Source organism: Cladophialophora bantiana (assembly GCF_000835475.1).
Source record: "Cladophialophora bantiana CBS 173.52 unplaced genomic scaffold supercont1.4, whole genome shotgun sequence".
NCBI lineage: Eukaryota > Fungi > Ascomycota > Eurotiomycetes > Chaetothyriales > Herpotrichiellaceae > Cladophialophora > Cladophialophora bantiana.
This window is the reverse complement of record NW_015971578.1, coordinates 1,556,786-1,580,732: the sequence shown is the minus strand read 5'-3', so window position 1 is coordinate 1,580,732 and position 23,947 is coordinate 1,556,786. Positions and strand designations below refer to the sequence as shown.

The following is a 23,947-nucleotide window of genomic DNA, read 5'->3' as shown; positions in this document are numbered from 1 at the left end:
GATATATATATATATATATCCATCACCAACAATGTCGTCCATCCCTCCCACTCACCGCGCCCTGCGTCAAGACGTCTACGCACAGCCACCGACCGTGCAACAGATCCCAACGCCCCAAGCGACACCGGGCTCCGCAGTTCTGCGCGTCCTCCAGGCCTCGGTGATCAGCTACACCAAGGACATCTACAACGGGGTGCGCAAGTACCCGTACCCGACGCCTTTGACGCTGGGGGCGAGTGCGCTGGCGCGCGTGATCGCGCTGGGACCCGATGCCACGACCCTCAAAGTTGGCAACCTATGTCTGCTCGACGTGACGATCAGGGGACGCGACGACGTCGATCGTTCTGCGGGTGCCACCTTCCTCAGCGCCATCGTCCAGGGCATGACGCCCGCGTCGGCAAAGTTGATGCGCGACGCCTGGCGCGACGGCACCTACGCCGAGTACGTGCGCTGGCCGCTGGAGAACTGCTTCGTGCTGGACGAGGACAGGCTCTTCGCCAAGCTCGGCTACCAGTTGGGAGATCTGATGTACATCCCCAAAATGCTGGTGGCCTACGGCGGCCTGGGTCCCCTGTGCATTGACCTCAAGCCCGGCGAGACGGCCGTCGTGGCCCCTGCGACAGGCGGATTTGGATCCGCCGCGGCGCATCTGTGTCTTGAGCTGGGCGCTGGGCGGGTGATCTGCATGGGGCGCAACCAGGAGATCCTGGCGCAGTTGAAGAGCGCTGTCGCTCCGGAAAAGAGGGACCGGGTCGAGTGCATCCCTCTCACAGGAGACTGGGAAGCCGACTTGAAAGCGCTGAAGAGTCTCGGCGGATCGATCGACGTCTTTTTCGACATCTCCCCTCCCGCCGCTGCGGACTCGAGACATCTCAAGGCTGGGATCTTCGCGCTGAGAAACGGCGGCAGGATGTGTCTCATGGGTGGGGGCAATCACGATCTCGTCCTGCCGAACGGTGTGCTGATGCATAAGGACATCACCGTCAAGGGGAAGTGGATGTACGAGCCCGCGGACGTGAAGCGGCTAATCGCCCTTGTGGAGGCGGGGCTTGTCAAGCTGCACAGAGAGGCAGATGATGTCAACCCGCTGGGTGCGAGAGTCGTGGCGAAGTTCAAGTTGGAGGAGTGGGAAGAGGCATTCGACACTGCCGAGAAGCAGGGAAAAAGCGGCGGTATTGTTGTGATTGAGCCATAATGCCGGTAGATTGGCAGTCATAACCATGACACATTATATTGCAGCTTGTACCTAGGATGGTCCCTGAGATTCAACTGCGAACTGGGCGCTCTCTCAGTTTGGCGAGTAGGGTGGCCAGTCCAACAGACCCAGAACGGTTAGATGGATTCGAACTCTGGAGATCGCTTTTTATATCTCTCAATCTCCTTGTTCCACCAGACACGATACTCTGCGACCCAATCATCCAGGAAGAAAAACCTTTTCAGGCTTTTAACCGTCTCCTTCCAGCTCCTCGCCACAGTGTAGCGGCGAACGAGGTCTTGAAAGACTTCAGAGCGATCGTCCTCGGTGAGACCGATTCTCTCCCCGCTGTTCTCTACCACGAGGATGGCGACTCCCCAGATTGCGTAGTCGGGCCTTGCACCTTCCAGCGACATGAACGAATGGGCCAGCTCCTTTATTCGGCGTCGCATGTTCTCGAGGAACTGTCCGTAAAACTTCTGGCTCTCGTTCCGGTTGGGTGTCTCCCTTAAGACAAACAGCCAGCAAAAGACGCAGACGCTCCGTTCTAGAGCAGAGATATTTGTTCGGGTTGTAAAGGTCAGTAAGTCGACCGAGACGTTGTAGATTTCTTCCGTCGTGGCGCGGTTGGTCAATGGGGTCTCTTGGGCCATGTTGGCGAGACGGCAGAGCAGCTCGATGATCTGCGTTGAAATTCTTCCGTCAAGGGCAATGTCACTGATTCCACGGGGCAGGACTGCAATCTCCGTGCACAGTTGTGGCGAGAATGGATGCTTTGGGTACGTCAGTTCGGATTCTGGTTTGACGGGCGGTCCCGACGACTCCTGTAGTCGCTGCTCTGCAAATGAGCATAGTGCATGTGTGCTGAGAAAATCGGTATTAGAGTCATCCCGGCTAACCAATAGGTACTATAAACAAACCCTGCTAGATTGTATTTTGTCTGGCGGTCGAAGTTGCCATGCTCAAGTCCACCACGGAGTGAAACGAGCGTCTGAAGGCCTTTGAGGTGAGTTGCCGCATGATCATCGTGACCGGCAAAGAACTGGCAGCTAGTTAGTGTCGACGTCGAGCAAAAGAGGACAAGAATCAACCAACGTCAGCAGCTATCAAACATATCACGGTGTGGATGGTCGTGTCCGAAGTCGATATCTCCTTATCCTGAGAAAGAGTCCGATGGAGTTTCCCAAGAACACTCGAACGGAGATGTGCGAAGTGAACACCGCCCGGCACAAGGGCGTTGGTGCTGGCAGGCTGGGAATATCTTGCCATGGAAAGAATGAGTGCTTCAAAGAGCATGTCGGATTGCAGGGCCAGTGGGAAAAGCGTGCTTGTGAGCCAATTCCTTCCTGCTCCGTCAGAATATAGCGATGCATTCATGGTGGCATAATCTTGGAGGACTGACAGTTGAGCAGGCGTTAGCTTGGGGCAGGAAAAAAGAATGAGGAATCTGGCCCGACGACAATACCTTGCCGGATTGGTACTCACAAAAATCGGCCGCCCATTCAACCTGTCCGGACTGAGGGATGGGAAATGATGCGAAGGGATCCCTTCGCAGGCCACCCAGGGTATGGTGGAGCGATATTCTTGGGAGACGTCGCCTTTTCAGCAACGCGTAAATAATTTCCTCGGTAACTCTCGGCTCTCGAACGTTGGTGATGTCTTTGGCCTCTGCCAATAGCTCTGGCTCGACCTTGATGGGAGCGGAGGTTCGAATGGAATGTCGCGCCTGCCATTGAAGTAGTGGGCGTGACTGTCGTTGTGTAGAAGATTTGACCTTGTTGACCCTTCGACCGCGATTGACGTATGCGTTGATCTGCGAGCGCTTGCGGGAGTCCCGCATGTCATCCAGGTCATTGTAGGTGATGAACATGACGGGCCAGCCTGTCTTGACCTCTCAGCCTTCCTTGAGTTTAGGTTCGGTCATTCTGCCCCCAAGCAGCCCTATATGCGGAGCCTATGGAAGTGAAGGTGAGATCTGGTCAGTGGTCAGCATGGCGGAAAAGGGGGGACGTCAGAGATGCCGTCCATCCTCTTTCTGGGATCGGTAATTCTACGGTTCTCGGTAGGCCGTTGATGACATAGCGAGGCTGGCGGCCTTGGTGGCCTTGCCGAGTCCACTAGCCCAATCCGGCTGTCCAACACTTCTCCCATCCTAGATACCATGTAGCCACTGTATACGAAGGACGTAAGGAATGCGATGCTTCTCGTAAGTTTCGGTGACGGCCCTCGTCTCTTTGAAATGAAAAGGGGAACTTTCCCTTGTATGAGAAAAATAATTAATAAATAAGCGGCCTTGCTCACCGGTCTTCTAGGGGTGAGCATAGAGCAGCCTGAGCGATGAATTAACGCGCGAGTCAACCGAATGGATTGATCAGTTGGCTACAATGTAGTTACTGAATAGGGACAGCACGCAGGTGCATGTCTGGCAGACACCATATGATAGAATGGAAGACAACAGTTAAAAAAAAGAAAAATGATCCTGGTCGGGATCGAACCGACAATCTCTTGATTCGTAGTCAAGCGCCTTGCCATTGGGCCACAGGACCTACTTTTTGAGCTTCTTTTTCAAGCTCGCCACTTATATTATTCATTTGCGGCGTCAGGAGGAGACCAGAGTCACGTGGGAGCCCACCCTCCAATCGTCGACCGCTACTGATGCGCCCCCCTTTAGCCCCTAGGAAGAAGGTGGACTGTGATTGGCCCTTCTTTATGTACCATCTGTGGCTTCGTCAGGCTCTTATTGGCATTTCCATATGTACCACTTGTGCCGCGCTTTCCAGATGTAGCTAGCCGCTACATTTGGCTTCATATCAGTCCTCTCAGCCTGACGGAAATGATTTCTTCACCCGGCAATCATCCATCATCAAGACCGGTTTCTTCTTAAACATTTTCGGGTGCCATTGTGTCTAGGTAATGTCAAGAATGGCTGGTGCGTCTCAAACCCACCAAGCTAAACAACCTTCTAATCCCCGAGCACGTCGCATCGGAAACAAAGAATGGGAAGCCTTCCGCCCAGAAATAGAGAAACTCTACCTGGAACAAGGCAATTGAAGAAAGGCGGTGGTTGAGAGACTTAGTTAAAATGGGTTCCCCGTTACGTAAGTAGCCATTGAGCCTGCCAGACCTTGTCAGTCTCAACGAGCTCTGTTACACTACGGCACGAACCCTGAGAGTATTATGCATTCTGCATAGATGATGAGGGATCTGCTCCATCGCCTCTAAGATGACACATTCCGAGACAAACACATCACATCGCATCGCATGGGCAAATCGGAGTTATTTACTGAGATAAACAGCGACGGCTTGCTTTCTAAAGTACATGACACCGCTGTTTGGGCGTATGAGGCTTCAGTAAAGAGGGTTCAACAGCAAAGAGCATCTCGTCGGTCATCTTGCATCGGCATTCATCCATTATCACAAAGAAGCGACCAGCACAAAGAACAGACGTCATGAATTCAGGCCCAGAGCGTATTGAACGACGGCAGCCCGCCAAGCATATGTACCACACTCATCAGCTCTTGTGATATTAGCACGCGGTGTACGACTTGTGGAGTACTTCGAATACAGCCGCATCGGATGCCAAAGGGAGTCTCAGTCAGTGATGACGATGATGCAGTGAATTTCGCTGTTTCCGTCATTCCAAGGATCGGCAGTCGTGCAGAAACCGGCATTTACATTACCATGCCCACTATTTCCAGGAGTTCTCAACGACTTCCGATTTACACTTCAATCCAAGCACTCAATGTCGTCCCCTGGGGCTCCGAAATCATCAGCTCCGTGTCGATGAACGATCTGGAGGGTGTGAGAAGGCTGATAGGAGATATGAAAGCCTCCCCGCAGGATGTCGACCCAGACAACAACTCACTCCTTTACGTAGGTTTGAGATCTTTTCGATCCTTAGATTCGCCGGTCCTGACAATGGCAATAGTATGCAATGTTTTCAGCTTGCTCAGAGACTTTTCGATTGCTACTGGAAGGGGGAGCAAGCACAGACCAGTCTGAATGGTACGAATCTCATCCTCATCCTTTTTACGATTCAATGAGACTGATTCAGATCTCCGGTTTTCACGATATATACAATCTCATTGATGCCATTTAGAGTAATTATACTGAAGCTACAATCCAAACCGAATGTGGGCATGAATACTTTACAATGAGGAATATAACCAATCTAAATCCGTGTCGTTCGATGGCAAAGCTCGCTATCGCAAACGGATGTCTTGCGGGAGATTCTCGCAAAAATCCGAGTGTGCCTCTATTTAAGCTTAGTGGCCGAAATCGTACGGATATTACAAGACGCCAGGTCGCAGCGGCGTTGAAAGAGCTCCTCCGCGCTGGGTACGACAAAGAGGCTCAAGACAACAGAGGGGAAACGCCTCTGCCTTATGCGGCATTCAACCTTAGACCAGTCTTTGACAGCACTGGAACTCCCGCTGGCCGAAGCCGCAAACATACATGCCGTTGACAATCAAGGGCGAGGCGCTCTTCATTTGTGCCTCTGGTTCTGTTCGAGTCTTCGAAGAAAATTTATGGAAGTTTGCAGATCTTCCGGTTTCAAGGATGATGACAACAATATACGAGAAGTGATACCTTTTGATGATGGTGGTAACCATACTGGCGACGAGTGTGATGTGGCATCTACTGCCCATGACAGCAAAGCTCTCTCCGATGACTCTGACACTTTGCTACTATCAACAGGATGTACTGGTGCGGTAAAAGAAGTCAGCCGATTTAGTTTGAAGACTACGGTGACAAAGACCCGGCACTCTTCGACTACTGTGAGGAAAGAGACGTTGACGACTTCAACATGCCAGAAACCTCCGATTCAGAGCCTCCGCCGTGAATGTGCAGCGCACAGATACGGCTCAAGCTGCTCGCGATGTTGAAAGTGGGATGCTGCCTAAACTCTCACGACAGTCGAGGGTTATCTCCAAGCGACTACGCAAGAGCGGAAGGACTATGGCCACAATGGGAGCGGGCTCTCTCACCAGCTGGCTTTCAGTATAATGAGCCAACGAATTCATGGATCAGGAATGATGAAAGTCTGATGGAAGGATGAAATACTACTTTATGTGGCATGCCTTGGAATGTCTGTGGGGACGAAGAACTATGCCGGAATGAGTGATCTGCTCACCATGTCCGAGAAGACCAAGCTCAGCATCTAGATTTGTTGCACTCGCCTCTTCGCAAATTTGTGGAGACTCGAATCCAGAGGGGTCGCTATCGGCCAAGGTGAAGGTATCCCTGAGTAATTCCCTAAGCACCTCCCTGAGCTAAGTTTGGGAGCCGAATCTGGCCCCTTCCGTCTTGAGTACCCATTTAATAGTCTCTCAACATGCCTATTCTTAGCTATAATATTACCGAACTGCCTCTATACCTTGAATGCGATCCCTGTTTTCATCGAGCTGATTTATGACGAACGGGGTATATGCGCCGGTGACACTGATATCCTTCTCAGGGTCATATTGCTCAAGTGATTCGAGAGGTCCATATTTCTCACACAGGTAAAGCATCTCATTGTAGGCTCTGTGGACATTGTTTAGTCATTCCCATTCCAGGGTGAGGGGGGTTCGAGACTTACAATTGCCTCGACATACTCCCTGGATGTCCTGCCGAGTCTGTCAGGTAGGGGTGGATGCTGTACAGTCGGTTGCGGTCATCCCATTCCTCCACCGGTTCTGAGGGTTGGATATGTTGTTGGTAAAGGCGCATGTACGTTGGAGAATTGAAGTGAAACGCCCAGGAGCATCTCCATGTGCCAAACTCCATCTCATTATGGGCATAGGTGCATCCAGGGTCGAAGACAATCGTATTGCCCGTCTCCATGGCTATTCCGACGTTCTGTTCCCATAAGTCGCCGTGCACCAGGGCTGGCACAATGTCACGGCCATCTGACTGCAACGCTCCCAATAGTCGTAGTATAACGACTTCGATAAGCTGGCGGCAAGCTGCGTCATATTCCGGCCACGGGCCGTTTGTCTCATTGTCGTACTTAATGACATCTTTCAGTTAATGGGTGAAGGATTTGGCCCAACTCTTTTCCCGGGTCACTGTACGTTCCATAACGCCGATCACTGTGGGAACAGGGAATCCAAACATTCCATTTGGAGATGTGCCTCGATGCATTTCGGCTATTCGAGCCGTGAAGTCGACCGGTTCTGGAGGGGCGGAGAGCTCCATGTCGTGGAAGTCTCCCAGAAAGAAATACACTTGTGATCCGTCCATGCCATACTCGCCCCATCCAGCTGGGCTGGGCACCAATCCAGGTACTACAGCATTGATGGCAGATGCGGAGTGATATTCGCCTTCAGCCAAGGCTCGAGCCCCTTTCCCCTGAGCGCACTACTCGATACCAGTGAGTTGTCAGCGAGGATCATCACTCAACATGGTAGAGAGAAACCCACTTTCAAGAAAAATCTCTTTCGTTTTCCGTCGGGTAGAACGACTGAGAGCTTTGCCGTCTTTGCCCAGTTAGATGTACCATAAGCCTCCGCGGACACCACCTTCGTTCCTGGCAGCATGACTGCAAATGCGGACATGAATATCGTTGACCTCTGGCATGTTCAGGTAACAATAATTTTACCTTCAGTGATAGCTTCGTGGACACGGAAACCCCCCTCAGCGCTATCGTCCCATCCTGAACCATCTCCCATTGCTCACGTCCGGGATGAAGGGGGCGACCACAATTGGCCGGATAGTCCCATTAGTCGCCACGGGCACGATTTTCAGGCTTTGAGGTAGGGAAAGGATGGAACAACCTTTTCGCTAATAAGGCTGCTCGATTCGCACCAGAAGAGATTGGTAACCTGTAGCCCAACAACCAGCTGTCGGGATTTGACTTCTGAGATGACCCAAGGGGCGAAACTAGAAATGAATGACCGGCGAATGGCTGACCACTTATGAAACTGATCCTTTGTGTTGTGCCATCTGTCACATTCCTTTATTGAAATGTGTGCAAACCGCATTCCGTCGACTGCGAGGGCCTGTCAGAATTTTGACAGCCACTCAAGCGACCAAGAGAGGAGATACAGATGTCATTTCTCTGCTCAGAGCGCCTGTTCCAATACATTCTCAGACATCGAGATTGTATAAGTCTCCCTGCTGTCCGTCGGAGTGTTTCATAGACATGCGTTGGCTTCTTTGTGTCTGCAGTTTGTGCAAGGAATGTCCGTTGCCACAAGCGCCATTGCGGCATACCAATCATCGAAAGACTCAATCATATACCTAGGTAATGTCTCCCCTGGTTGGCTGGCAGGGAGCCTTGCTGGGCGTCGATGGAGCTGGGTCGGTAGTCGACCAGGAGGAGCTAGCCACCACGACAAAAACGCGGGCATAGATGGTTCATGTTCCCTTATCTGGGTCTGTGACACAAAGGTTGGAACCAGAGCATGAGTGAGTGAGTCGAGGAGCCGTTCTGTGAGGCTGGAGTCAAGATCAAGTTATCCGGAACAATCACCGGGCTGCTAACCTTCCCAATGGACTCTTTACCATGCACTCGCGGCCAGTCAGCCGCAGACTTAATCGCGCATCTTCCTCCTATTTAAGGCGTCTCTGATTTTCCTTCTCTTTTCTTTTCCCCTTCCGCTTATCTTGCAGTCTCTGTCTGTGGATCTCATTCAACTCTCAACGTTCTGACAAACCAATACCATCACTATTACATTGCTCATTGGCCATGTTCGCCCGAGCCTGTCTCATTCATGCAAAATACCCAAGTCCGCGCAGATGAGCAAGGGCGGTAAACTGCTTGCGTTACACAGGATCGACGCATGAACCCAGAGGACACGCCAATGATCTTCCGATGAATGTTTGTGTCGGCATCGTTCCCTTTCTCAACGACCTCACGAGACTGGCGTCCTCGCCGCCTGTGCCAAAACCTTGCTGCTCAACTCCATGAGCTCCCAAATCACAATTTCGCTGCCAATGCACTGGCGTAAATCGACAATATTGTGTTCCAACACCGGATCGAAGAAGCAGGTGTCGACACCAAAGCCCAAAGGATGTTTCTCTAGCAGATCAAACACCGGACCTACCAGGCCGTTGTCTAGTAGAGGTATCAGACACCAGTCTCTCTGCGGCATGTAAAAAGTTTACAACATTTGGCAAGCTTGTCTAGTGCCCAACATCTCTTACGACCAACTTCATTCGAAGCTAGTTAGGGCTGTGCCCATACTCCCTTCCACAAACAGTCCACTATACGGGAAGCTCATTCTGCACCTGTCCTAACTTGATGCAATCAACCTATATATAAATCAGCAACTTCGCGATCGCACCGGTCGAACCTGCTTTCTTGGATTTTTGTTGCACTTCAAGAGTGAACATTTGCTACCCTGCAAAGCCCCTAATATCGTATAGATGCAAAGGGTCTTCGAATGGACGGAATCCCCCATTTTTCAGGGGCATGGGGCACGGCATCTGGATGGCAGAGAGTTCGGCTGCAACAGACAGTCAGCAGCGTCGGAGTGTTGGCATACTTTTAGTATGAATCTGTAAGCTGCTCTTTGCTGGCCCGCAGGAGGAGACCCTAATCATCACTGACAAGACAATGCTATCGGTAGGTCTTGTCAATTACCGCCACCATACCTTTGACATAGGATTGGATCATGCCGAATGTTCATGGCAGCTGTTTGTCAAAGTGACCCATGCCTTCTCACGGGGTCCTGGGACCGATTCGTCTGCAATCTGCATCAACCGCCGGGCTATGACTTCCCCCTGCAGCCCCGGCGAGGACGCTTACCACCAACACCACAACGAAATGCGAAAGATATTGAGCAGAAAATCACCGCACGCAGACCAGAGGCGATAGAGGAATACCGTTCAATGCGGAAACAAGCTCAGGACGAATGGTACCAGGTGAAAATGGACACATACCAGCGGCATACTCTGTCCAGTGTTCTAACGTCGCAATCCCTCTCAAAACCCTCGGGTCGATTTTTATGGCTCCTACGTATCGTGGACCCACGGACGAGAAGCTCGGAGAGAACCGGTCTTCCTCCAAAACTATGTCAAGCGAGTCAGCAAAGCCCTTACGCCGTCTAACTCAACGACCTGTCGCAATCCGGTATGCCTATGAGTTCGTCCCCGTACACAGTGGAATCTTCTGACGAGGGTGATGACGACGTTCTGATTCTTGGGTTCGCCTACAACCCTAAGCGCGCAAGAGTCACTGAGCCTATAGCCCCGAAGCAGAGCTCCACGGTGACTGGGGAAATGAAGAGGTGGGTTTCGCCACTAGTATCTGTCGAGCAGGTTTCCGTTGTCCAGGACCACGTCTTTCCCTTCTGGTGCGACCCATCTTCATGGCACCTGTGGTTTGCGAGAGAGGCGCGGTCATACACGGCGACATGGGCATTGGTAAGCTGGCATCCGGCGGCTCCAAGACGAGGCCTGCCCGAGTAAGGCCATCATCATTGTTCGGCAAAAGATGGGAAGAGCACGACAGTGGGCCGGCCCGTACGCCCTGCCATCTTCAGCGAGATGATAATAAGTGAAGAAACCCATACAACTTTGGCCAGGAATGGAAAGAACAAGAACACGTGATGAACAATTGCAGAGAACGGGGAGAGGTGCATAACAATAGCAGGGGCACAGCGGACAGGGTATGGCTGGTGGGCTAGTCGGTGGGCCGTGCACAGGGCCAGGTAGGTCCCAAACAAACAAGACGGCGTATGAAATGGCCGAAGAGGCCTCGGGATTTTGACATGACGGCGAGCCTGAGCGCCTTGCGAGGAATATCGATTATCAGGGCCGCTAACTTGGTCACCACCTAGATCAACAGCGCACAGGGCTAACAAGGCAACTTGCGATCAATGCCCCGCGCACAGACGGGGTAACGGCACAAACCAAGAGATATCATGACTATCTTGCTCAGGACGACACCATCACGGATGACGTTGACACGGAGTCTTCGATATGGCCCTCTACCTAGACACAGGCCAAATGTCTATATGTGTCAACAGGAATGGGAATCGCTGAAACGGGCAGATAGATAGACAGACATCTCTCAGGAATCAGGATAGAACAAATGCTAACCAATCAATCATCTGCGTGTGACACTTCTCGGTGTTTCAAATGCCGCTCCTGAGGTGCACTTTCTAGAAGGTCTGCAGGGGGTGTGGCATCACATACAGCCTGTATGGGGAGTACTTTTCGCTATTATTATTACAAGTACGACAATATAAATATTTGCTTCTGGCAATGGCAAACAAAGTCGTTGTCGTAAATACTGGACCCCACTTACTAGATTCCTCCTCCGGTGCCTCGCCTTGCTCATACCATCCTGGTCTCTGCGGAACATACGCTTCGCAGGAGCCTCACCAACGCAGGCCGGGAATGTGGCGTAGCAAAAGGAGCCACTGGTGGTAGGCCCGCAGTAGGACAGCAGCGGACAGTTCGAGTCGTCGGTGCAGGGCGTGTTGTTTCCCGTCTGGTCTGTTGGGAGACAGACGCCGTCCCCGGCTCCGCAGCCCGAGACGCGCGGATAGCAGGTGCAATCTGTCACGACGTCGAGGCTTATACAGTCGGAGCTGCCAGTGCAGGCTTTAAGGTTCCTAAGGAGAAAAGTCAGTTGAATGTGCTGGGGCCTCGCGGATCATTTAAGGATGTCTTAGATATCAATATGATGCAGAGCATGAAAAAGAGATGGGAGGCTGTTTGTATGGGGTGGGGGCTGGAGCAGCGAGTGGGAGTATTCTTACTCTGAGCAGACAGGAGATGGAGCAGCGTTTGTGGTCGAGGATGTGGTGGTTGTGGCGGTCGTCTGTGGTAGTCAGCTTTGATGCTCATAAGAAAGAGCGCTAGATTCATCTTTACCGTTGTTGTAGTCGTAGTCGTTGTCGTGGGGGTAGTCGTTGGAATCATAGATGTCGTTATCGTTGTAGTCGACGTCGTCGTACTAGACGTTGTCATAGTTTTCTAAAGACCGAGAGCAGTTTCAAGCACTCAGGTCACGGTGGGAGTCAGCTCACCGTATACTCTCAATGCAGGAGCAGAGAGTTGAGACTATTGCACCTGCTTCGGACAACAAGGTAGAGAAGAGGGCGGCTTTGGGATCGACGGATGTCGTAGATGGCTTGGTAGAGGTTGTGAAAGAAGACTTTGTGGAGGTTGTCGTCGATTTTGCTGTCGTTGTTCTTGTCGTCGTGGTCTTTGCATATCTCTTGACCTTTACCGAAGCTGAGCTGACTAGTGTCACAATAGTAATCACCGTGGACGGTGGATAGTGGCTGGAACAATAAGACTGAGCTGGGGCATGTCCGCTGAGAGGAGCGAGTAATCCGTAGATTCCACTCGAGCCCACAGACCCTGCCGCTGCGACAGCCGCAACCAACCAAGAGATCAAGAGTAGAGAGGATTTCACGCTGACGGAGACCAAAAAAGACCAGGACAACTGGGAGTTCTCGTTCTCTGAACCTATAATGCTGAAGAGGCAACATAGAAGAGAAGCGCCCAGGGCAGCTTTTTAAAGCCCAGCCTTACCGCTACCTGCATTGGCATTCTGGAGGGCTATGGGAATCTCGAAATCCCATGTCGATCTCAATTTCTGAACGAGGAGTGATCTTCATTGGTGGCTTCAGTCTACATGGCTGAACTTCCCACGCATACATTTGTTGGTGTCACCAACATGGGAACCCTTGGGGCTGGTTGTGGGATGGATCTGGCCATTGAGTCCTGGAGAGCATTGTGATTCAAGACACTAGAATAAAGAGGCGTTCCCCGGTTCTGCTGGCCCCGTCTAGTTCCTCTATCTTGAAGAGGAAGGTCAAGGATCTTTCCAAGGTCGAGGCCTCTGCTGGATGTAAAATCCGATTTCCAGCATGCCCGGGAGAGCTCTGCTGCTTGCGCTAAACTTCCCGTTCTGGCACGGCCCCCTGTCCATCACTGCGCTCAAGTCCCCCTTAAACTCTCGCCGCGTGAATAAATGAGTGTGACCAAGGGGAGGATGGCCATGGGAGCGCAGTTGGAGGACGAGCACATACCGATTCTTGAGTCGGGAACATCCTCTACTGTGTCTCGCCGTGACCTGTTGTAAGAGGACTGACTGCGGGGGGCTTCTCGACGTTCGTGTGTGTGGCGTCTCCTTCTGTCAGCTTAGGCAAAGTATGTAAGCGAGTACTTCCGTTGACTTGTGGTGCGTGGAATAGCGAGCTGGTAGGACGTAAACTCAATGTTAACAGGGAGGTACTCGGTACTCGGTACCTCAAGCAAAGCTCTCGACTTCTGCCTTTGCAGACGCTTATTTTTGGGGGCGGGCTGAACCCATTTCGCCACTGGTGTATCCTCTTGTTAGTGATGGGATGGGCTGGATGGGATCATTCTTCCCCGGACATGCCCCCTGAATATATTCCGTACCTCTACTGCCTCTATTAAGTCAAATGACTATCTTTGAAACTTGTACAGCCATCTCCAACGCCCACCTGGAAGCCATAAGCATTCAAATCTGTCTAAATTACCTGTCCACAGAACACATACGTATCATCAGAGCATCTAAACGTCCTGCACCTCCCAGTTACTTCTCCATCTGTTCGACTTCTCCTCAAGTCGAGGCCGTTCCATTTGTTTCTCTGACCCCCCTCTGCGTACACCCCCGCCCCGGACTCAAGTAGTGGATGGTTGTAGTACGATTGTCGCTCAAAGTGCGATAAACCAACTCGAGCGAACAGGTGCCCATTGAGCCAGGGCAGGATGTCCAGGTCGGGAAGGGACAACGGCCCTTGGTGTTTTTTCCTGTTTCAAATCGCCTCAGGAAGGTACAAGTTTGAATTCGAATATTGTTAATCAGAGTCTTCCGGCAAATCCATTCAGATGCTGGCCTTGGAAATTCTGTCTCCGAAGCGATCGAAAGGTAGGAACTGGCTTCCAAACTGGCTGAAATAGGTAATCCATCGGGGCATCAACGTCTTCAGGGAGATGGAAGCTTGATGTCTCAGGCGTTCAGCAGCATTCGTCGTCGCTAGCATCTCAAATCATTGGTGGTCGAGGAGTCCCAGAACGCTCCATCCATCCATGCCACGACTCTTGCCGCCGCCATCCTACGTTCAACTTGTAGCCTGAAGGCTATGACACCGGGTTATTGAACAGATAACTCACACTTTCACCATTATGCGTCCGTCTGATGGCCTCCGCAAGAACAGGCGCAATGTCAATAAACTCCAGCCTACATCCTTTCTGGCCTTCGGGCACCCTGAGACCTTCGATCTTGTCCTCACTGACCGGAACAGTGTTTGTCATGACCAATCGACTCAGCGCCGAGTTTCTCAGAGTCTCGACGGCCTTGCCCGACAAGATACCGTGGGTGACCAGCGCCACAACATCCTTCGCACCGTGCTTGATCAGCGTATCGGCCGCTTTCGCGAGCGTGCCACAGGTATCTGCCATATCGTCCACCACGATGGCAACTTTGTCTTTCACCGTACCAACCAGGGTCATGCGTGAGACTTCATTTGGTCGCGATCGTTCTTTGTGGATCAAAGCGAAGGGCAAATCGAGTTTGTCGGCCATGGACGTAGCTCTCTTTGCACCCCCAGCGTCGGGACTTACAATGACGCACTCTTGTCTGGGTCCGTTCATCTCCACGCCCGACTCGCTCGCGTGCATGAGATTTTCTCGAATCCATTTCACACTGTTCGGCTCCGCGTAGAGATTGTCCACGGGCACGTTGAAGAAGCCTTGGATTTGTGAAGCGTGCAGGTCCATCGTGATGACATGGTTGCAACCCGCTGTTTGGAGCATGTTTGCCATAAGTTTGGCCGTGATAGGAGCACGCGACTTGTCCTTCTTGTCTTGTCGAGCGTAGGGGAAATTCGGGAGGATCGCAGTGACCCGACGGGCGGAGGCGGTCTTGCAGGCGTTGCAGATGATGAGGAGCTCCATAAGGCCGTCGTTTATGTCATTCGGGCGGGTAGATTGAAGGATGAAGACTGTTTCACCATGCATTAGGCTTTTGGAGATAAAACCCGAGTACAAATGGAGGGTGTGTGCTGTGGAAACACAGTCGCGCAGCAAAGGGATTATATACCATCCTCATCTCTGACCGATTCGCCGATGGTCACACTGGTCTCTTGGTTCGAGTATTGCAAAACCATGATCTTGACGAGCTCGATACCTAGCCTAAGATACGGCAACGAGGAGTCAGCTTCTCAGGAGATGACCTGACGATGCATCCTTGAGATGGTGGGATACAGCAAATACCTTCTTGCGACCGCATGCGCAAGCTCGGGGTGACTGTTTCCAGTCAGGAGCTTGATGGAGTTTGACGCCATGGCTTCAGCGAAGTTCTGAGGAGATGCGGTCACCGAAGAAGCATTCTGGAGAGCAGCAGCGAGGGCAGGAGGAACATTTAAGTCTGGCATAGGGCTAAAAAGTCCAACGTGAACCGAAAAATTTGACGGCGACGGATAAGGATCCCCCGCGAAACTGACTCGGGCGGCGCACAAAACCAGAACCTCTGGTTGGCGGGGCTCTTCGGGGTCAAGCAATTTGAACCACAGTGACTTGGCGGCAAACCCCGAGCAGAACTGGGCGCTGAACTGGAATCGAGTCTTTGGAAGAATGAGACGATCGAGGGAAGGTTTGCATACGTGTCAGGAGGCCGAAATAAAGTGTCAAGAAAAAGAAAGGACAGAACAGGCACGAAGGAACGGAGAGTAGCATACGCCAGGTCACGTCTTTTCTTTTGGCAAGCTGCGCTTTTCACCTGATCTATGTCTCCGACGGCGCCTGCAAGACAGGACCTTGGGCCTCTGATTCTCCATCAATCGCTCCGTGACACCACACCACAATCCACCCTCTCCCATGCTTCTCCTCAGCCCTAGTCCCCAAGCCATTGGGCTCTTGGACAACATTTCATGCTTTTTGATCTCCCGTAAACGTCGCATCAGACCTTGTCTCCAATGACTCGAGCTGGCATTGTTCAACTTTCATGAGTGGTCTGGAGTAGTGTGCATGAAGTTGTTGTGGAAACAGTATCTTGACGGCACATTTGGCGCTGGCTACTCCTTCCTCATCGAGGAGGCCCGTCTCTTCCTCAACTCGGTTCTCTTCTCACGTTCCTCATGCACACGCTTAGCGAGTAGCTGATGGTACTCGTTCGCAGCGTCCTTGGCGGCCTCGGCGCGTCTTCTCTTTAGGGCAATGCGGTGTCTCTTGTGTTGCATGCGCTGGGGAGTGACGAGTCTCTGGATCTTGGGGGCTTTGGTGTATGGCTTGGCGCCCTCTTTCTTGGGGACGACTTCGCGACGAATGACGAATTTCCTGTAAGACAACAGTGTTGGCGGGTGGCGGTGTAATGCCGAGTAGATTGTATGGAGGCACATACCTGACATCATCTTGCTTGCTCAGGCCGAAGAATCTTCGAATCTTGGTGGCTCGCTTGGGACCAAGGCGCTTGGGGTTGACCACATCAGTGAGACCGGGAATCTCACCCTCGCCTTGCTTGACGATGGAAAGAGCCAAAACAGAAAGATCTTGACCAACAATGCAGCCGCGGACAGACTTGCGCTTACGTTCACCGGTTCGTCGAGGTCGGTAGCAGGAGTGGCCGTCGGCAAGGAGGAGTTTGACACGAGTAGGGAGCATCTGTTGTTATGAACAAGTCTCAGCGAGGATTCTTTGTCAAGATTCGCTGGCGCTTTCACCAAGCTAAGGGACGGTAGTACGTACGACACCCTGCTTCATGGGAAAGCCTTGCTTGTCATTACCGCCGGTGATGCGGAAGATCTGTTTTCGCGCAAAAGCTCGTCAGCGCCCTTCATCCAAAACATATCAAGAGCAAGGATAACAAGGTGACCATACATAGCCCTTCCATTCATCTCCCAAGCTGTCACCGGGGACTTCATTGCCCATGCGCTTCTCCATGAAGACGCGCAGCTTGCGCTCATCTTCGACTTCGACAAGTTTCTGCGACCCATTGGCCGGGTACGAAATATTCAACTTCATCTTGTCGACAATATGGCTGATGAGGACCGTCAAGACTGATCAAAGCCTTGACAGGTATCAGCGTTTGAGAATTGTCGAAGGCTAAGAGAGAAGTGTTCGCTGTAGACGCTCCTGAGTGCAGGGTCAATAAAACCTAGAAAAGGCGATGATAATTTCCTCTGTGCGAATTCTTGCCAAGCTTTATCCTGTTAATCCGTATGCGGCTTAGTATGTACGTAAGAACAATTATCCGGTTCCGGGGCGATACACAATCCTCAGCCTTACCATGCTGGGTTGCAATACCAGCGATGCTCTTCTGAATTTTCGCCAATGATGGGATCGCCGTGAACTTTGTGGTATTTTGAAGCTTAGATGTACACTTGGTCTATATGGCGACACCGTTTGCCTGCCCATTCGCTTTCCCATTTCCAAGCTTTTCTAGTTCTAGGTACCTTTTCTCCGCTTCTTCAATGGTCCTAATATTTGCTCCCAGCTTGTTCATTGTTTCGATCCACTCATCCTCTTCGACACTATCAAAGACAATTCCCCCTCCGGCCTGTAGGTATGCAACGCCGTCTTTCACTACCATGGTGCGTAGCGCGATGCAAGTATCCATCGCACCTTCGTCCTCAACCTTGGATCCGTCGAGCGACACGCGAGAGAAACCGAAATAACCTACCGCGCCGGCATATACACCACGTTTCTCCTGCTCGAGTTCTGCAATGAGTTCCATGGCCTTCACCTTTGGCGCCCCCGACACAGTGCCGGCAGGGAAAATACTTCGAAAAGCGGTAAAGCGATTCTCGCCCTCTCTCAATACGCCCGAGACTTGACTGACCAAATGCTGAACGTGACTGAATCGCTCTACGACCATTAATCGGTCAACGCGGGTAGATAATGGGTCACAGACGCGGTTGATGTCATTGCGGGCCAGGTCGACTAGCATCACATGTTCGGCACGGTCTTTAATGCTGTTGCTCAATTCCTCAGCTAGACGCTCGTCTTCTTCAGGCGATTGACCTCGCTTTACAGTGCCGGCGATCGGATGGGTTATGATCCGGCCGGCTTCTTCCTTAACTAGCAGTTCTGGCGACGCACCAACAATGCTGAAGTCCGCACAGTCGATATAGAACAGGTACGGCGACGGGTTGACGGTTCGTAAGTGCCGGTAAATGTTGAACGGATGGAGAGTCGTGGGTCGGGATATCCGATGGGAAGGAACGGCTTGAATGATGTCTCCTTTGCACACATGCTTCTTAAGCCGTGTGACGTGCGCCTCATATCCTGTCTTGCCAAAATTCGATTTCGACGGCTGGTTCAGAGCTATGGGCGGTTGGTGGGGCAGAGGTATGTGTTCCGCCTGTAGCAGGGAAATCGTCCTGTGCAGTGTTTCACATGCTTTTTGATACGCTGCCGGCAAGTCAAGGGACGACTCCGATGACGGTACCCGCAGGTAAGTAATGACCTTGCAGACGTTGAAGAAATGATCAAACGCAACGATTGTGTCGTAGAGCATGAAGAAGCTCTCGGGCAGCTTCAAAACGTCTTTCATAGGCCGAGCCGTCTTGGGCTCAAAATATCGGACACAGTCATAACCAACATATCCAATGACTCCTCCAGTCAAAGGTGGAAGTCGAAGGGAGGGCACAGTCGCAACTCTGTACTGTGAAAGCTCTTGCTCGAGGCGTGGAAGGGGATCTTCTTCTGGTCCATGGCCTGGGCCGGATGCGATGACTTTGAGAGGGTTCGCTCCAACGAAACTATACCGCCCGATCGTCCCTGTAGTTGCAGCACTCTCGTACAAGAACGAGAGTTTGGAACCCTCTGACACCTTTAGATATGCTTGTGTGGGAGTAAAAAGGTCGGCGGGGATTTGAGCGCATACGGGCACCAGATTCGGAGGGAATTCGGAGGTTTGAGATTTAGAGAGGATGGAAGACACCTCCTCAAGGGAAGGTTGGACTTTCGCCTGGAATATGTGAGCCATGGCAAATGGTGGAAAGAGTCGTGTGAGCAAGAAGTACCATGGAGGTAATCACCAGAGGTTGTGGGATATTATCGAATTTCGGTCGACAAATAGGACATATCGGACCGAAGCCGTCAGACCTTCAGGCCCGCCATTGATGACAAGGTATTTATCGGAGACGACCACTGACGAGATACAGGAGGAGTTGCGGTAAGCAAGAGGAAGATGGAACATGCAGTCGAGGAGTCACCGCTGTCTGCACCGGCCGTACTCGGCTCATCCTCGGAAGAACCGAAAGCGCAGTTTCACCCCCCACATTCTACACATTCTGCACGTTCCGTTGTCCAGCCTGCCAGCCACTCGATCTCCAGCCACGACCCAACAACTGTGGCACATGCGCATTTTGCCCATCTGTCAGTCAATTAATCTTCCCGTATTCCGCTCGAGCTGGCAGGCTGCGCTCATTCTTTGAACTTCAGCCACACCCGAGACAATAATGTAATCCAAGTCGGATCTCTATTTACACACTCGCACATGTCATCTACTCGTAAACTATCTCCAGACTCGAAACAAATATGTCGCTCGCCGACAATCAGCCTGACGACGCCAGCACTGCATCTCCAACCCGACCCAGTTCAGCCTGGACCAACACCTCTCTTTTCGCCGACTCCGCTATTAGTATGAGGACCCGATCACCAGCTCCCCTCGAGAAAGAATCGAGTTCTTCCCAACCTGACGAAACCCATGATGGTTCCGCGATTGCCGACCGCCTCAATGGCTTGGTCTCTGAGATTTGGGCCTGCGAACAGGATGGAGCGATTCGAGGCGAGAAGAGACGGAAGATTAAGAGAGCCATGGCCGAGATCGAGTCTGCATTGGAGGAGGAACCGCTGTCCAACGAAGAGAGCGATTCTGAGACGACGCACCGAAGTCAATCCGTGCCCTCGCCTCTGCCGCACACATCGGTTGCCACAGACACCGATCTTGAACTTATCCGCACGCACCTGACTTCCACCGTCGAATCCATGCGCATGAGGCAGCAGGAACAACGCCACCTGCATCAATTAACTGTCGAAAAGCTCGAGGCGATCGCGCAGCGGTGTATTCAACAAGAATGCCGCGTGCGAGAGTTCGCCGAAGAGATCGTGACCCTCAGGAAGAAGAATCAATACCTCAGCCAACAGAACGAGAGCCTCAATATCCAACTGAGGGAGATCCAATCCGAATCGGCCAAGAAGGAGACAGCGGTTAAAGCCATGTCGACTGCAGTGTCTGGTTTAGAGGGATGGATTAATGGTTCTCCAACACCAGACCGTACTTCTCGTTCACGGAAAATAGTTACCAGAGGCCGAGGCAGATTCCGCGGACGATACTATGTGGATGAGCCAGCTGATGGGGGAGGCTATCATGGTCTTGATGGTGCTTCCGACGTAAGGGCCTTACAGGAGGGTGTCACGGCGTGGCTTAGAGGGTTCCGCGATGTGGAGGAGGAGTTGAGATCCTCGGAGAGCGCAGGGAAATATGCTCGTGCGAAGGGTTTCGAGACTGTTCGGGAGGACAGCGACAATGAATGGGGTGAATTTGAGGCAGCCACTGGAACATGATTAATGAGTGTCCAAGGGTAGTTGGTATAGCCCAACCTTGAATAGTTCATGTCTTCATTGCTTCCAATGTGCTTCATCTGTTCATTTTCTCGGACCCGGGTTTTACCTCTGACCATGGCATTCAATCATCCAGTACACGCGCCGGTAACTCTTGTAACCGCTCCAATACCCTGGATATTAATGGTCATAAATATTAGTAGTACATCGGATTGTTGAGTTCGGTCGACATTGGCCATGGGGAGTGAGATGGTCACCGCTGGAACTCAATGAGAGCGACCTGAAACATATGAGCATAGCACGATTTGAGGTGAGCAGTTGGGACAATGCTTACCTGAGATCCAAGGCCAAAGGCGAGCCTTTTACTCTGGCCATCCCATACCAAAGTGTGCTCAGAACTCGTTTGAATCGTATCGCCATTAACACTCGATATGCCGCCCATACTCATCATGTCATCATCCTTCAATTTTGAGCCTTTCCACATATTTTGTTCGTCTTTCCAAGTTGCCATCAGGTTGTGGCCATGCTCGGCGTTCCAGATGCGAGCGACATCGTAGCTAGCTCCGGCTAAACAGAAACCATCGGGAGAATATGACAGCGCCATGACAGGCGAGCCGTGCCCAATAATGAGTTTGCATATTGAAATGATGGACGTGGTTTCTCCGTCGCATTTCCAGACTTTGATAGTCCCATCCATGGAAGAAGTGGCAAACTCTTGCCTCCACGAAGAATTCAATGTACCAGATACGCGAGGTCGAAGTTCTAGACCCGTGATAGGTGTATCATGTGCCCCTCTCTTGACAATGTTCTGAGCGGGCATCCACAATGTCCCAGTTTCGGCTGACGCGACAACCAACATGGCGTCCGTTTCTCCGTGCCAGGCGCATCTGATAAATGTCCATTGGTCGGCATCATCGGGGTCAGAAGTCCACTTCTGCTCAACTCCAATATCTGTAAAAGCTCGGCAATAGTAGACAGCGTTCTGCCCAGCGGCGCAGACAACGCCATCTCCGCCAAAAAATGCGCCATCCACGTCAACCAGAATCTCAGGGACAAGCACCGTGGAAGGTTCGGCAAGGCCGTCCAATTTGGACAGGTCCCAGAGTAGTATAGAAGAACCACTGGGTTGGGAAGGGTCAGTAGTGTCGGAGTCGTAGGGAGCGATGCCGAGCAAACGTGAGCCTTGACAGTGCCACAGTAGCGACGTAATCGCCCTTTGCGAGGCTGGTAACGCCTCCAGCATAGAAAGTTCTTGTCCGTCAAATAAGTGGATCTGCGTTGAGTGATCGCTATATGTTGCCACCGCAAGCAATTCCCCATTCGGCTCCCAGGCCATTGCACTTACCAGCCTCCCTTCTCCTGACTCTAGAAGCTCTTGAAAGTGAGCTGGGCCACTGGTATCTGAAGCTTGATCGGCGACATTCCAGAAGCCACAATAGTCGTCGCCGATGGCTGTTAGCAGTTTGTCGTCTCCGGGCCGCCAGGCAACGCGCGTAACGGGCTTGGATGTCTCATGGCCGGTAGTGGGAGGTATTTGAAGAATGGTGGTGGATGCAGAAAGGTTTGCCACTTTGGCAGGAGCAACTTGGATACCGATGCTTTGCCCCGTAGCTAGCGTATGAGTGGAGGGTAGAACAAGCTCAATATGTGGTTCGTGGTTGGGGTGATCTGCGGCTGGTGATCCTTCGTCAATATCCATGCGCTCATCAGCCTTCACACCATTAATAAGTAGACCCTTTTCGTCGGCTCCGGGTTCGGTGGCAGATGGTGACCTCGCATCGGTAAGGGGGACGAGGTGGCCGTTCAGCATATCCACATCCATCGCGGAGACATGGCTGTGTCGATTGGCAGATGTTGAAGGTTTGCGCGCAACGCTTCCATTGCGTTCCGAACTGGGTGCTGTTTTGCGGCCTCGTTTGGGGGCCGGCTGTGCGGCCAGGGCTTCGTGAAGACCGTTCGCAATGCCATCCCGAGGCTGTCTTCGGGGCTCAGCGACAGATCCATTTGGTGAAGGTGCTGAAAGAACGACTTCCTCGGGCAGTTCTCGCGGAGGTTTCTCGCTCTCGGGACCAAAGAAGAACATGGATGGGTCGAGCTGTTTCGAGGGCCGGCCATTCTAGATTCGGGTTAGCGGGAGCGCAATTCCCACCCGCAGATGAGTGGATTGAATACCTCATCAATCGTCAGCGATAAGTGGTGATAGCGGAGACCCTTTTGCACCAGAGAAACCAGGGCGTGGCCTTTGACGCATTTCGCAAATGGGAGGCTCTCTGCCTCGACATTCCAATCGCGTTGAAGCTTGACCGCGGCCTCGGCGTAGCCTATTAGGATTGGGTCAGTGGTGTGCAGCGAGCGGTGGATCCCGGAACGCGGCCCTACCTGACTCTTGAAGATATCTGCGAAAATTCGTCAGTCCCTGTCGAAACACCGTATATCAAAGAGAAGAGCAGATGTGCGCACCTCCATATAAGATAGTTCAGCTGGTCTGAAGTTAGTGGAGGTGGCTTTGCGCTGAATGTTGATGGAGCGTCGGTCTCCATGCCGACATTCCGCTCAAATTGAAGTCCGGCAGGGAGTCTCTCTTCGTGACCAAATTTGGGGGAGCGTTGGCCAGCAAGTCGCCGTTCACCGCACGGAGTATCGAAAATGACAAGTCAATCGGACGGAGGATTCTGCAGAAAACGAATAATGTGCAGGATGATGATGTCGCTCGTCCCAATTTCGTTGGACTGCGCGTGGGAAAATGGAGATGGGCTACGGGTGAGTGAAAAAGACAGCGCAAGCTATTAGCAGGGCGCAACAAATAATTAGACAAGGTATTAACGGGATTGACACAGGGCCACGACGTGGGAATTGTACAGGCTTGAAAGGGACAAGAAAGTTGAAGTTCGTACCGATCAAGCTGGCGACGTGTTTTGACCAGGTTCTCGGTGAAAAGTTGGTGATGGAGATGAGTTTTGCGATGGATGGATGGATGGATGGAATGAATGGCAAGGTTGTCACTTTGTCACGGGGCGAGAACCGAGAGAATAGGCTGCTGGCTGCTTAGGCTCGTAGCGCCTGGATGTGTGGCAGCACTTGGGCCTGCAGCCCATTTTGGGGGGGCGTTAGTGGGTTTCGGCGCAAGAGCCAAGCACCGCAGCCCTGACACCCACCTGGAACCCCAGGGACCCTCCACCTGGAACCAATCAATCGCCCGGAGCGCTGTGTGCGAGTTTCAGGTTTAACCAGCTTGGCCAACATACATACCCTACCCTCCTTACTTGAGGGGGC

The 23,947-nt window shown here is 52.1% G+C and overlaps 10 protein-coding genes and 1 non-coding gene across 11 annotated transcripts; 3 read left to right on the top strand and 8 right to left on the bottom strand.

Annotated features, from left to right (window-relative positions):
* Window positions 1-31: 31 nt before the first annotated feature.
* On the top strand, window positions 32-1,195 carry Z519_03347 (uncharacterized protein; the record flags this gene model as incomplete). Its single annotated transcript, XM_016761097.1, has 1 exon — window positions 32-1,195. The coding sequence occupies one exon, from the start codon at window positions 32-34 to the stop codon at window positions 1,193-1,195; it is 1,164 nt and encodes a 387-aa protein (XP_016622947.1).
* A 137-nt stretch (window positions 1,196-1,332) lies between these two features.
* Window positions 1,333-3,065, bottom strand: Z519_03346 (uncharacterized protein; the record flags this gene model as incomplete). Its single annotated transcript, XM_016761096.1, has 4 exons — window positions 1,333-2,059; window positions 2,116-2,237; window positions 2,291-2,592; window positions 2,681-3,065. The coding sequence occupies 4 exons, from the start codon at window positions 3,063-3,065 to the stop codon at window positions 1,333-1,335; spliced, it is 1,536 nt and encodes a 511-aa protein (XP_016622946.1).
* A 604-nt stretch (window positions 3,066-3,669) lies between these two features.
* Z519_03345 lies at window positions 3,670-3,741 on the bottom strand. The gene has a single exon. It is a non-coding gene; the product is annotated as a tRNA-Arg (tRNA).
* A 1,030-nt stretch (window positions 3,742-4,771) lies between these two features.
* On the top strand, window positions 4,772-6,038 carry Z519_03344 (uncharacterized protein; the record flags this gene model as incomplete). The annotated part of the gene is made up of 2 exons (XM_016761095.1): window positions 4,772-5,068; window positions 5,931-6,038. The coding sequence occupies 2 exons, from the start codon at window positions 4,772-4,774 to the stop codon at window positions 6,036-6,038; spliced, it is 405 nt and encodes a 134-aa protein (XP_016622945.1).
* Window positions 6,039-6,552: 514 nt separating this feature from the next.
* Window positions 6,553-7,716, bottom strand: Z519_03343 (uncharacterized protein; the record flags this gene model as incomplete). Its single annotated transcript, XM_016761094.1, has 4 exons — window positions 6,553-6,721; window positions 6,777-7,197; window positions 7,252-7,537; window positions 7,600-7,716. 4 exons carry the CDS (start codon window positions 7,714-7,716, stop codon window positions 6,553-6,555), a joined length of 993 nt encoding a protein of 330 aa, XP_016622944.1.
* Window positions 7,717-9,033: 1,317 nt separating this feature from the next.
* On the bottom strand, window positions 9,034-12,100 carry Z519_03342 (uncharacterized protein; the record flags this gene model as incomplete). Its single annotated transcript, XM_016761093.1, has 5 exons — window positions 9,034-9,236; window positions 10,064-10,192; window positions 11,468-11,742; window positions 11,890-11,951; window positions 12,005-12,100. 5 exons carry the CDS (start codon window positions 12,098-12,100, stop codon window positions 9,034-9,036), a joined length of 765 nt encoding a protein of 254 aa, XP_016622943.1.
* Window positions 12,101-14,248: 2,148 nt separating this feature from the next.
* Window positions 14,249-15,543, bottom strand: Z519_03341 (uncharacterized protein; the record flags this gene model as incomplete). The annotated part of the gene is made up of 3 exons (XM_016761092.1): window positions 14,249-15,111; window positions 15,210-15,301; window positions 15,383-15,543. 3 exons carry the CDS (start codon window positions 15,541-15,543, stop codon window positions 14,249-14,251), a joined length of 1,116 nt encoding a protein of 371 aa, XP_016622942.1.
* A 639-nt stretch (window positions 15,544-16,182) lies between these two features.
* On the bottom strand, window positions 16,183-17,128 carry Z519_03340 (40S ribosomal protein S6-B; the record flags this gene model as incomplete). The annotated part of the gene is made up of 4 exons (XM_016761091.1): window positions 16,183-16,444; window positions 16,509-16,768; window positions 16,853-16,909; window positions 16,985-17,128. The coding sequence occupies 4 exons, from the start codon at window positions 17,126-17,128 to the stop codon at window positions 16,183-16,185; spliced, it is 723 nt and encodes a 240-aa protein (XP_016622941.1).
* A 364-nt stretch (window positions 17,129-17,492) lies between these two features.
* On the bottom strand, window positions 17,493-19,094 carry Z519_03339 (anthranilate synthase component I; the record flags this gene model as incomplete). The annotated part of the gene is made up of 1 exon (XM_016761090.1): window positions 17,493-19,094. The coding sequence occupies one exon, from the start codon at window positions 19,092-19,094 to the stop codon at window positions 17,493-17,495; it is 1,602 nt and encodes a 533-aa protein (XP_016622940.1).
* A 554-nt stretch (window positions 19,095-19,648) lies between these two features.
* On the top strand, window positions 19,649-20,677 carry Z519_03338 (uncharacterized protein; the record flags this gene model as incomplete). The annotated part of the gene is made up of 1 exon (XM_016761089.1): window positions 19,649-20,677. One exon carries the CDS (start codon window positions 19,649-19,651, stop codon window positions 20,675-20,677), a length of 1,029 nt encoding a protein of 342 aa, XP_016622939.1.
* A 250-nt stretch (window positions 20,678-20,927) lies between these two features.
* Window positions 20,928-23,214, bottom strand: Z519_03337 (uncharacterized protein; the record flags this gene model as incomplete). The annotated part of the gene is made up of 5 exons (XM_016761088.1): window positions 20,928-20,954; window positions 21,009-22,790; window positions 22,847-22,995; window positions 23,054-23,070; window positions 23,135-23,214. The coding sequence occupies 5 exons, from the start codon at window positions 23,212-23,214 to the stop codon at window positions 20,928-20,930; spliced, it is 2,055 nt and encodes a 684-aa protein (XP_016622938.1).
* Between the last annotated feature and the right edge of the window lie 733 nt (window positions 23,215-23,947).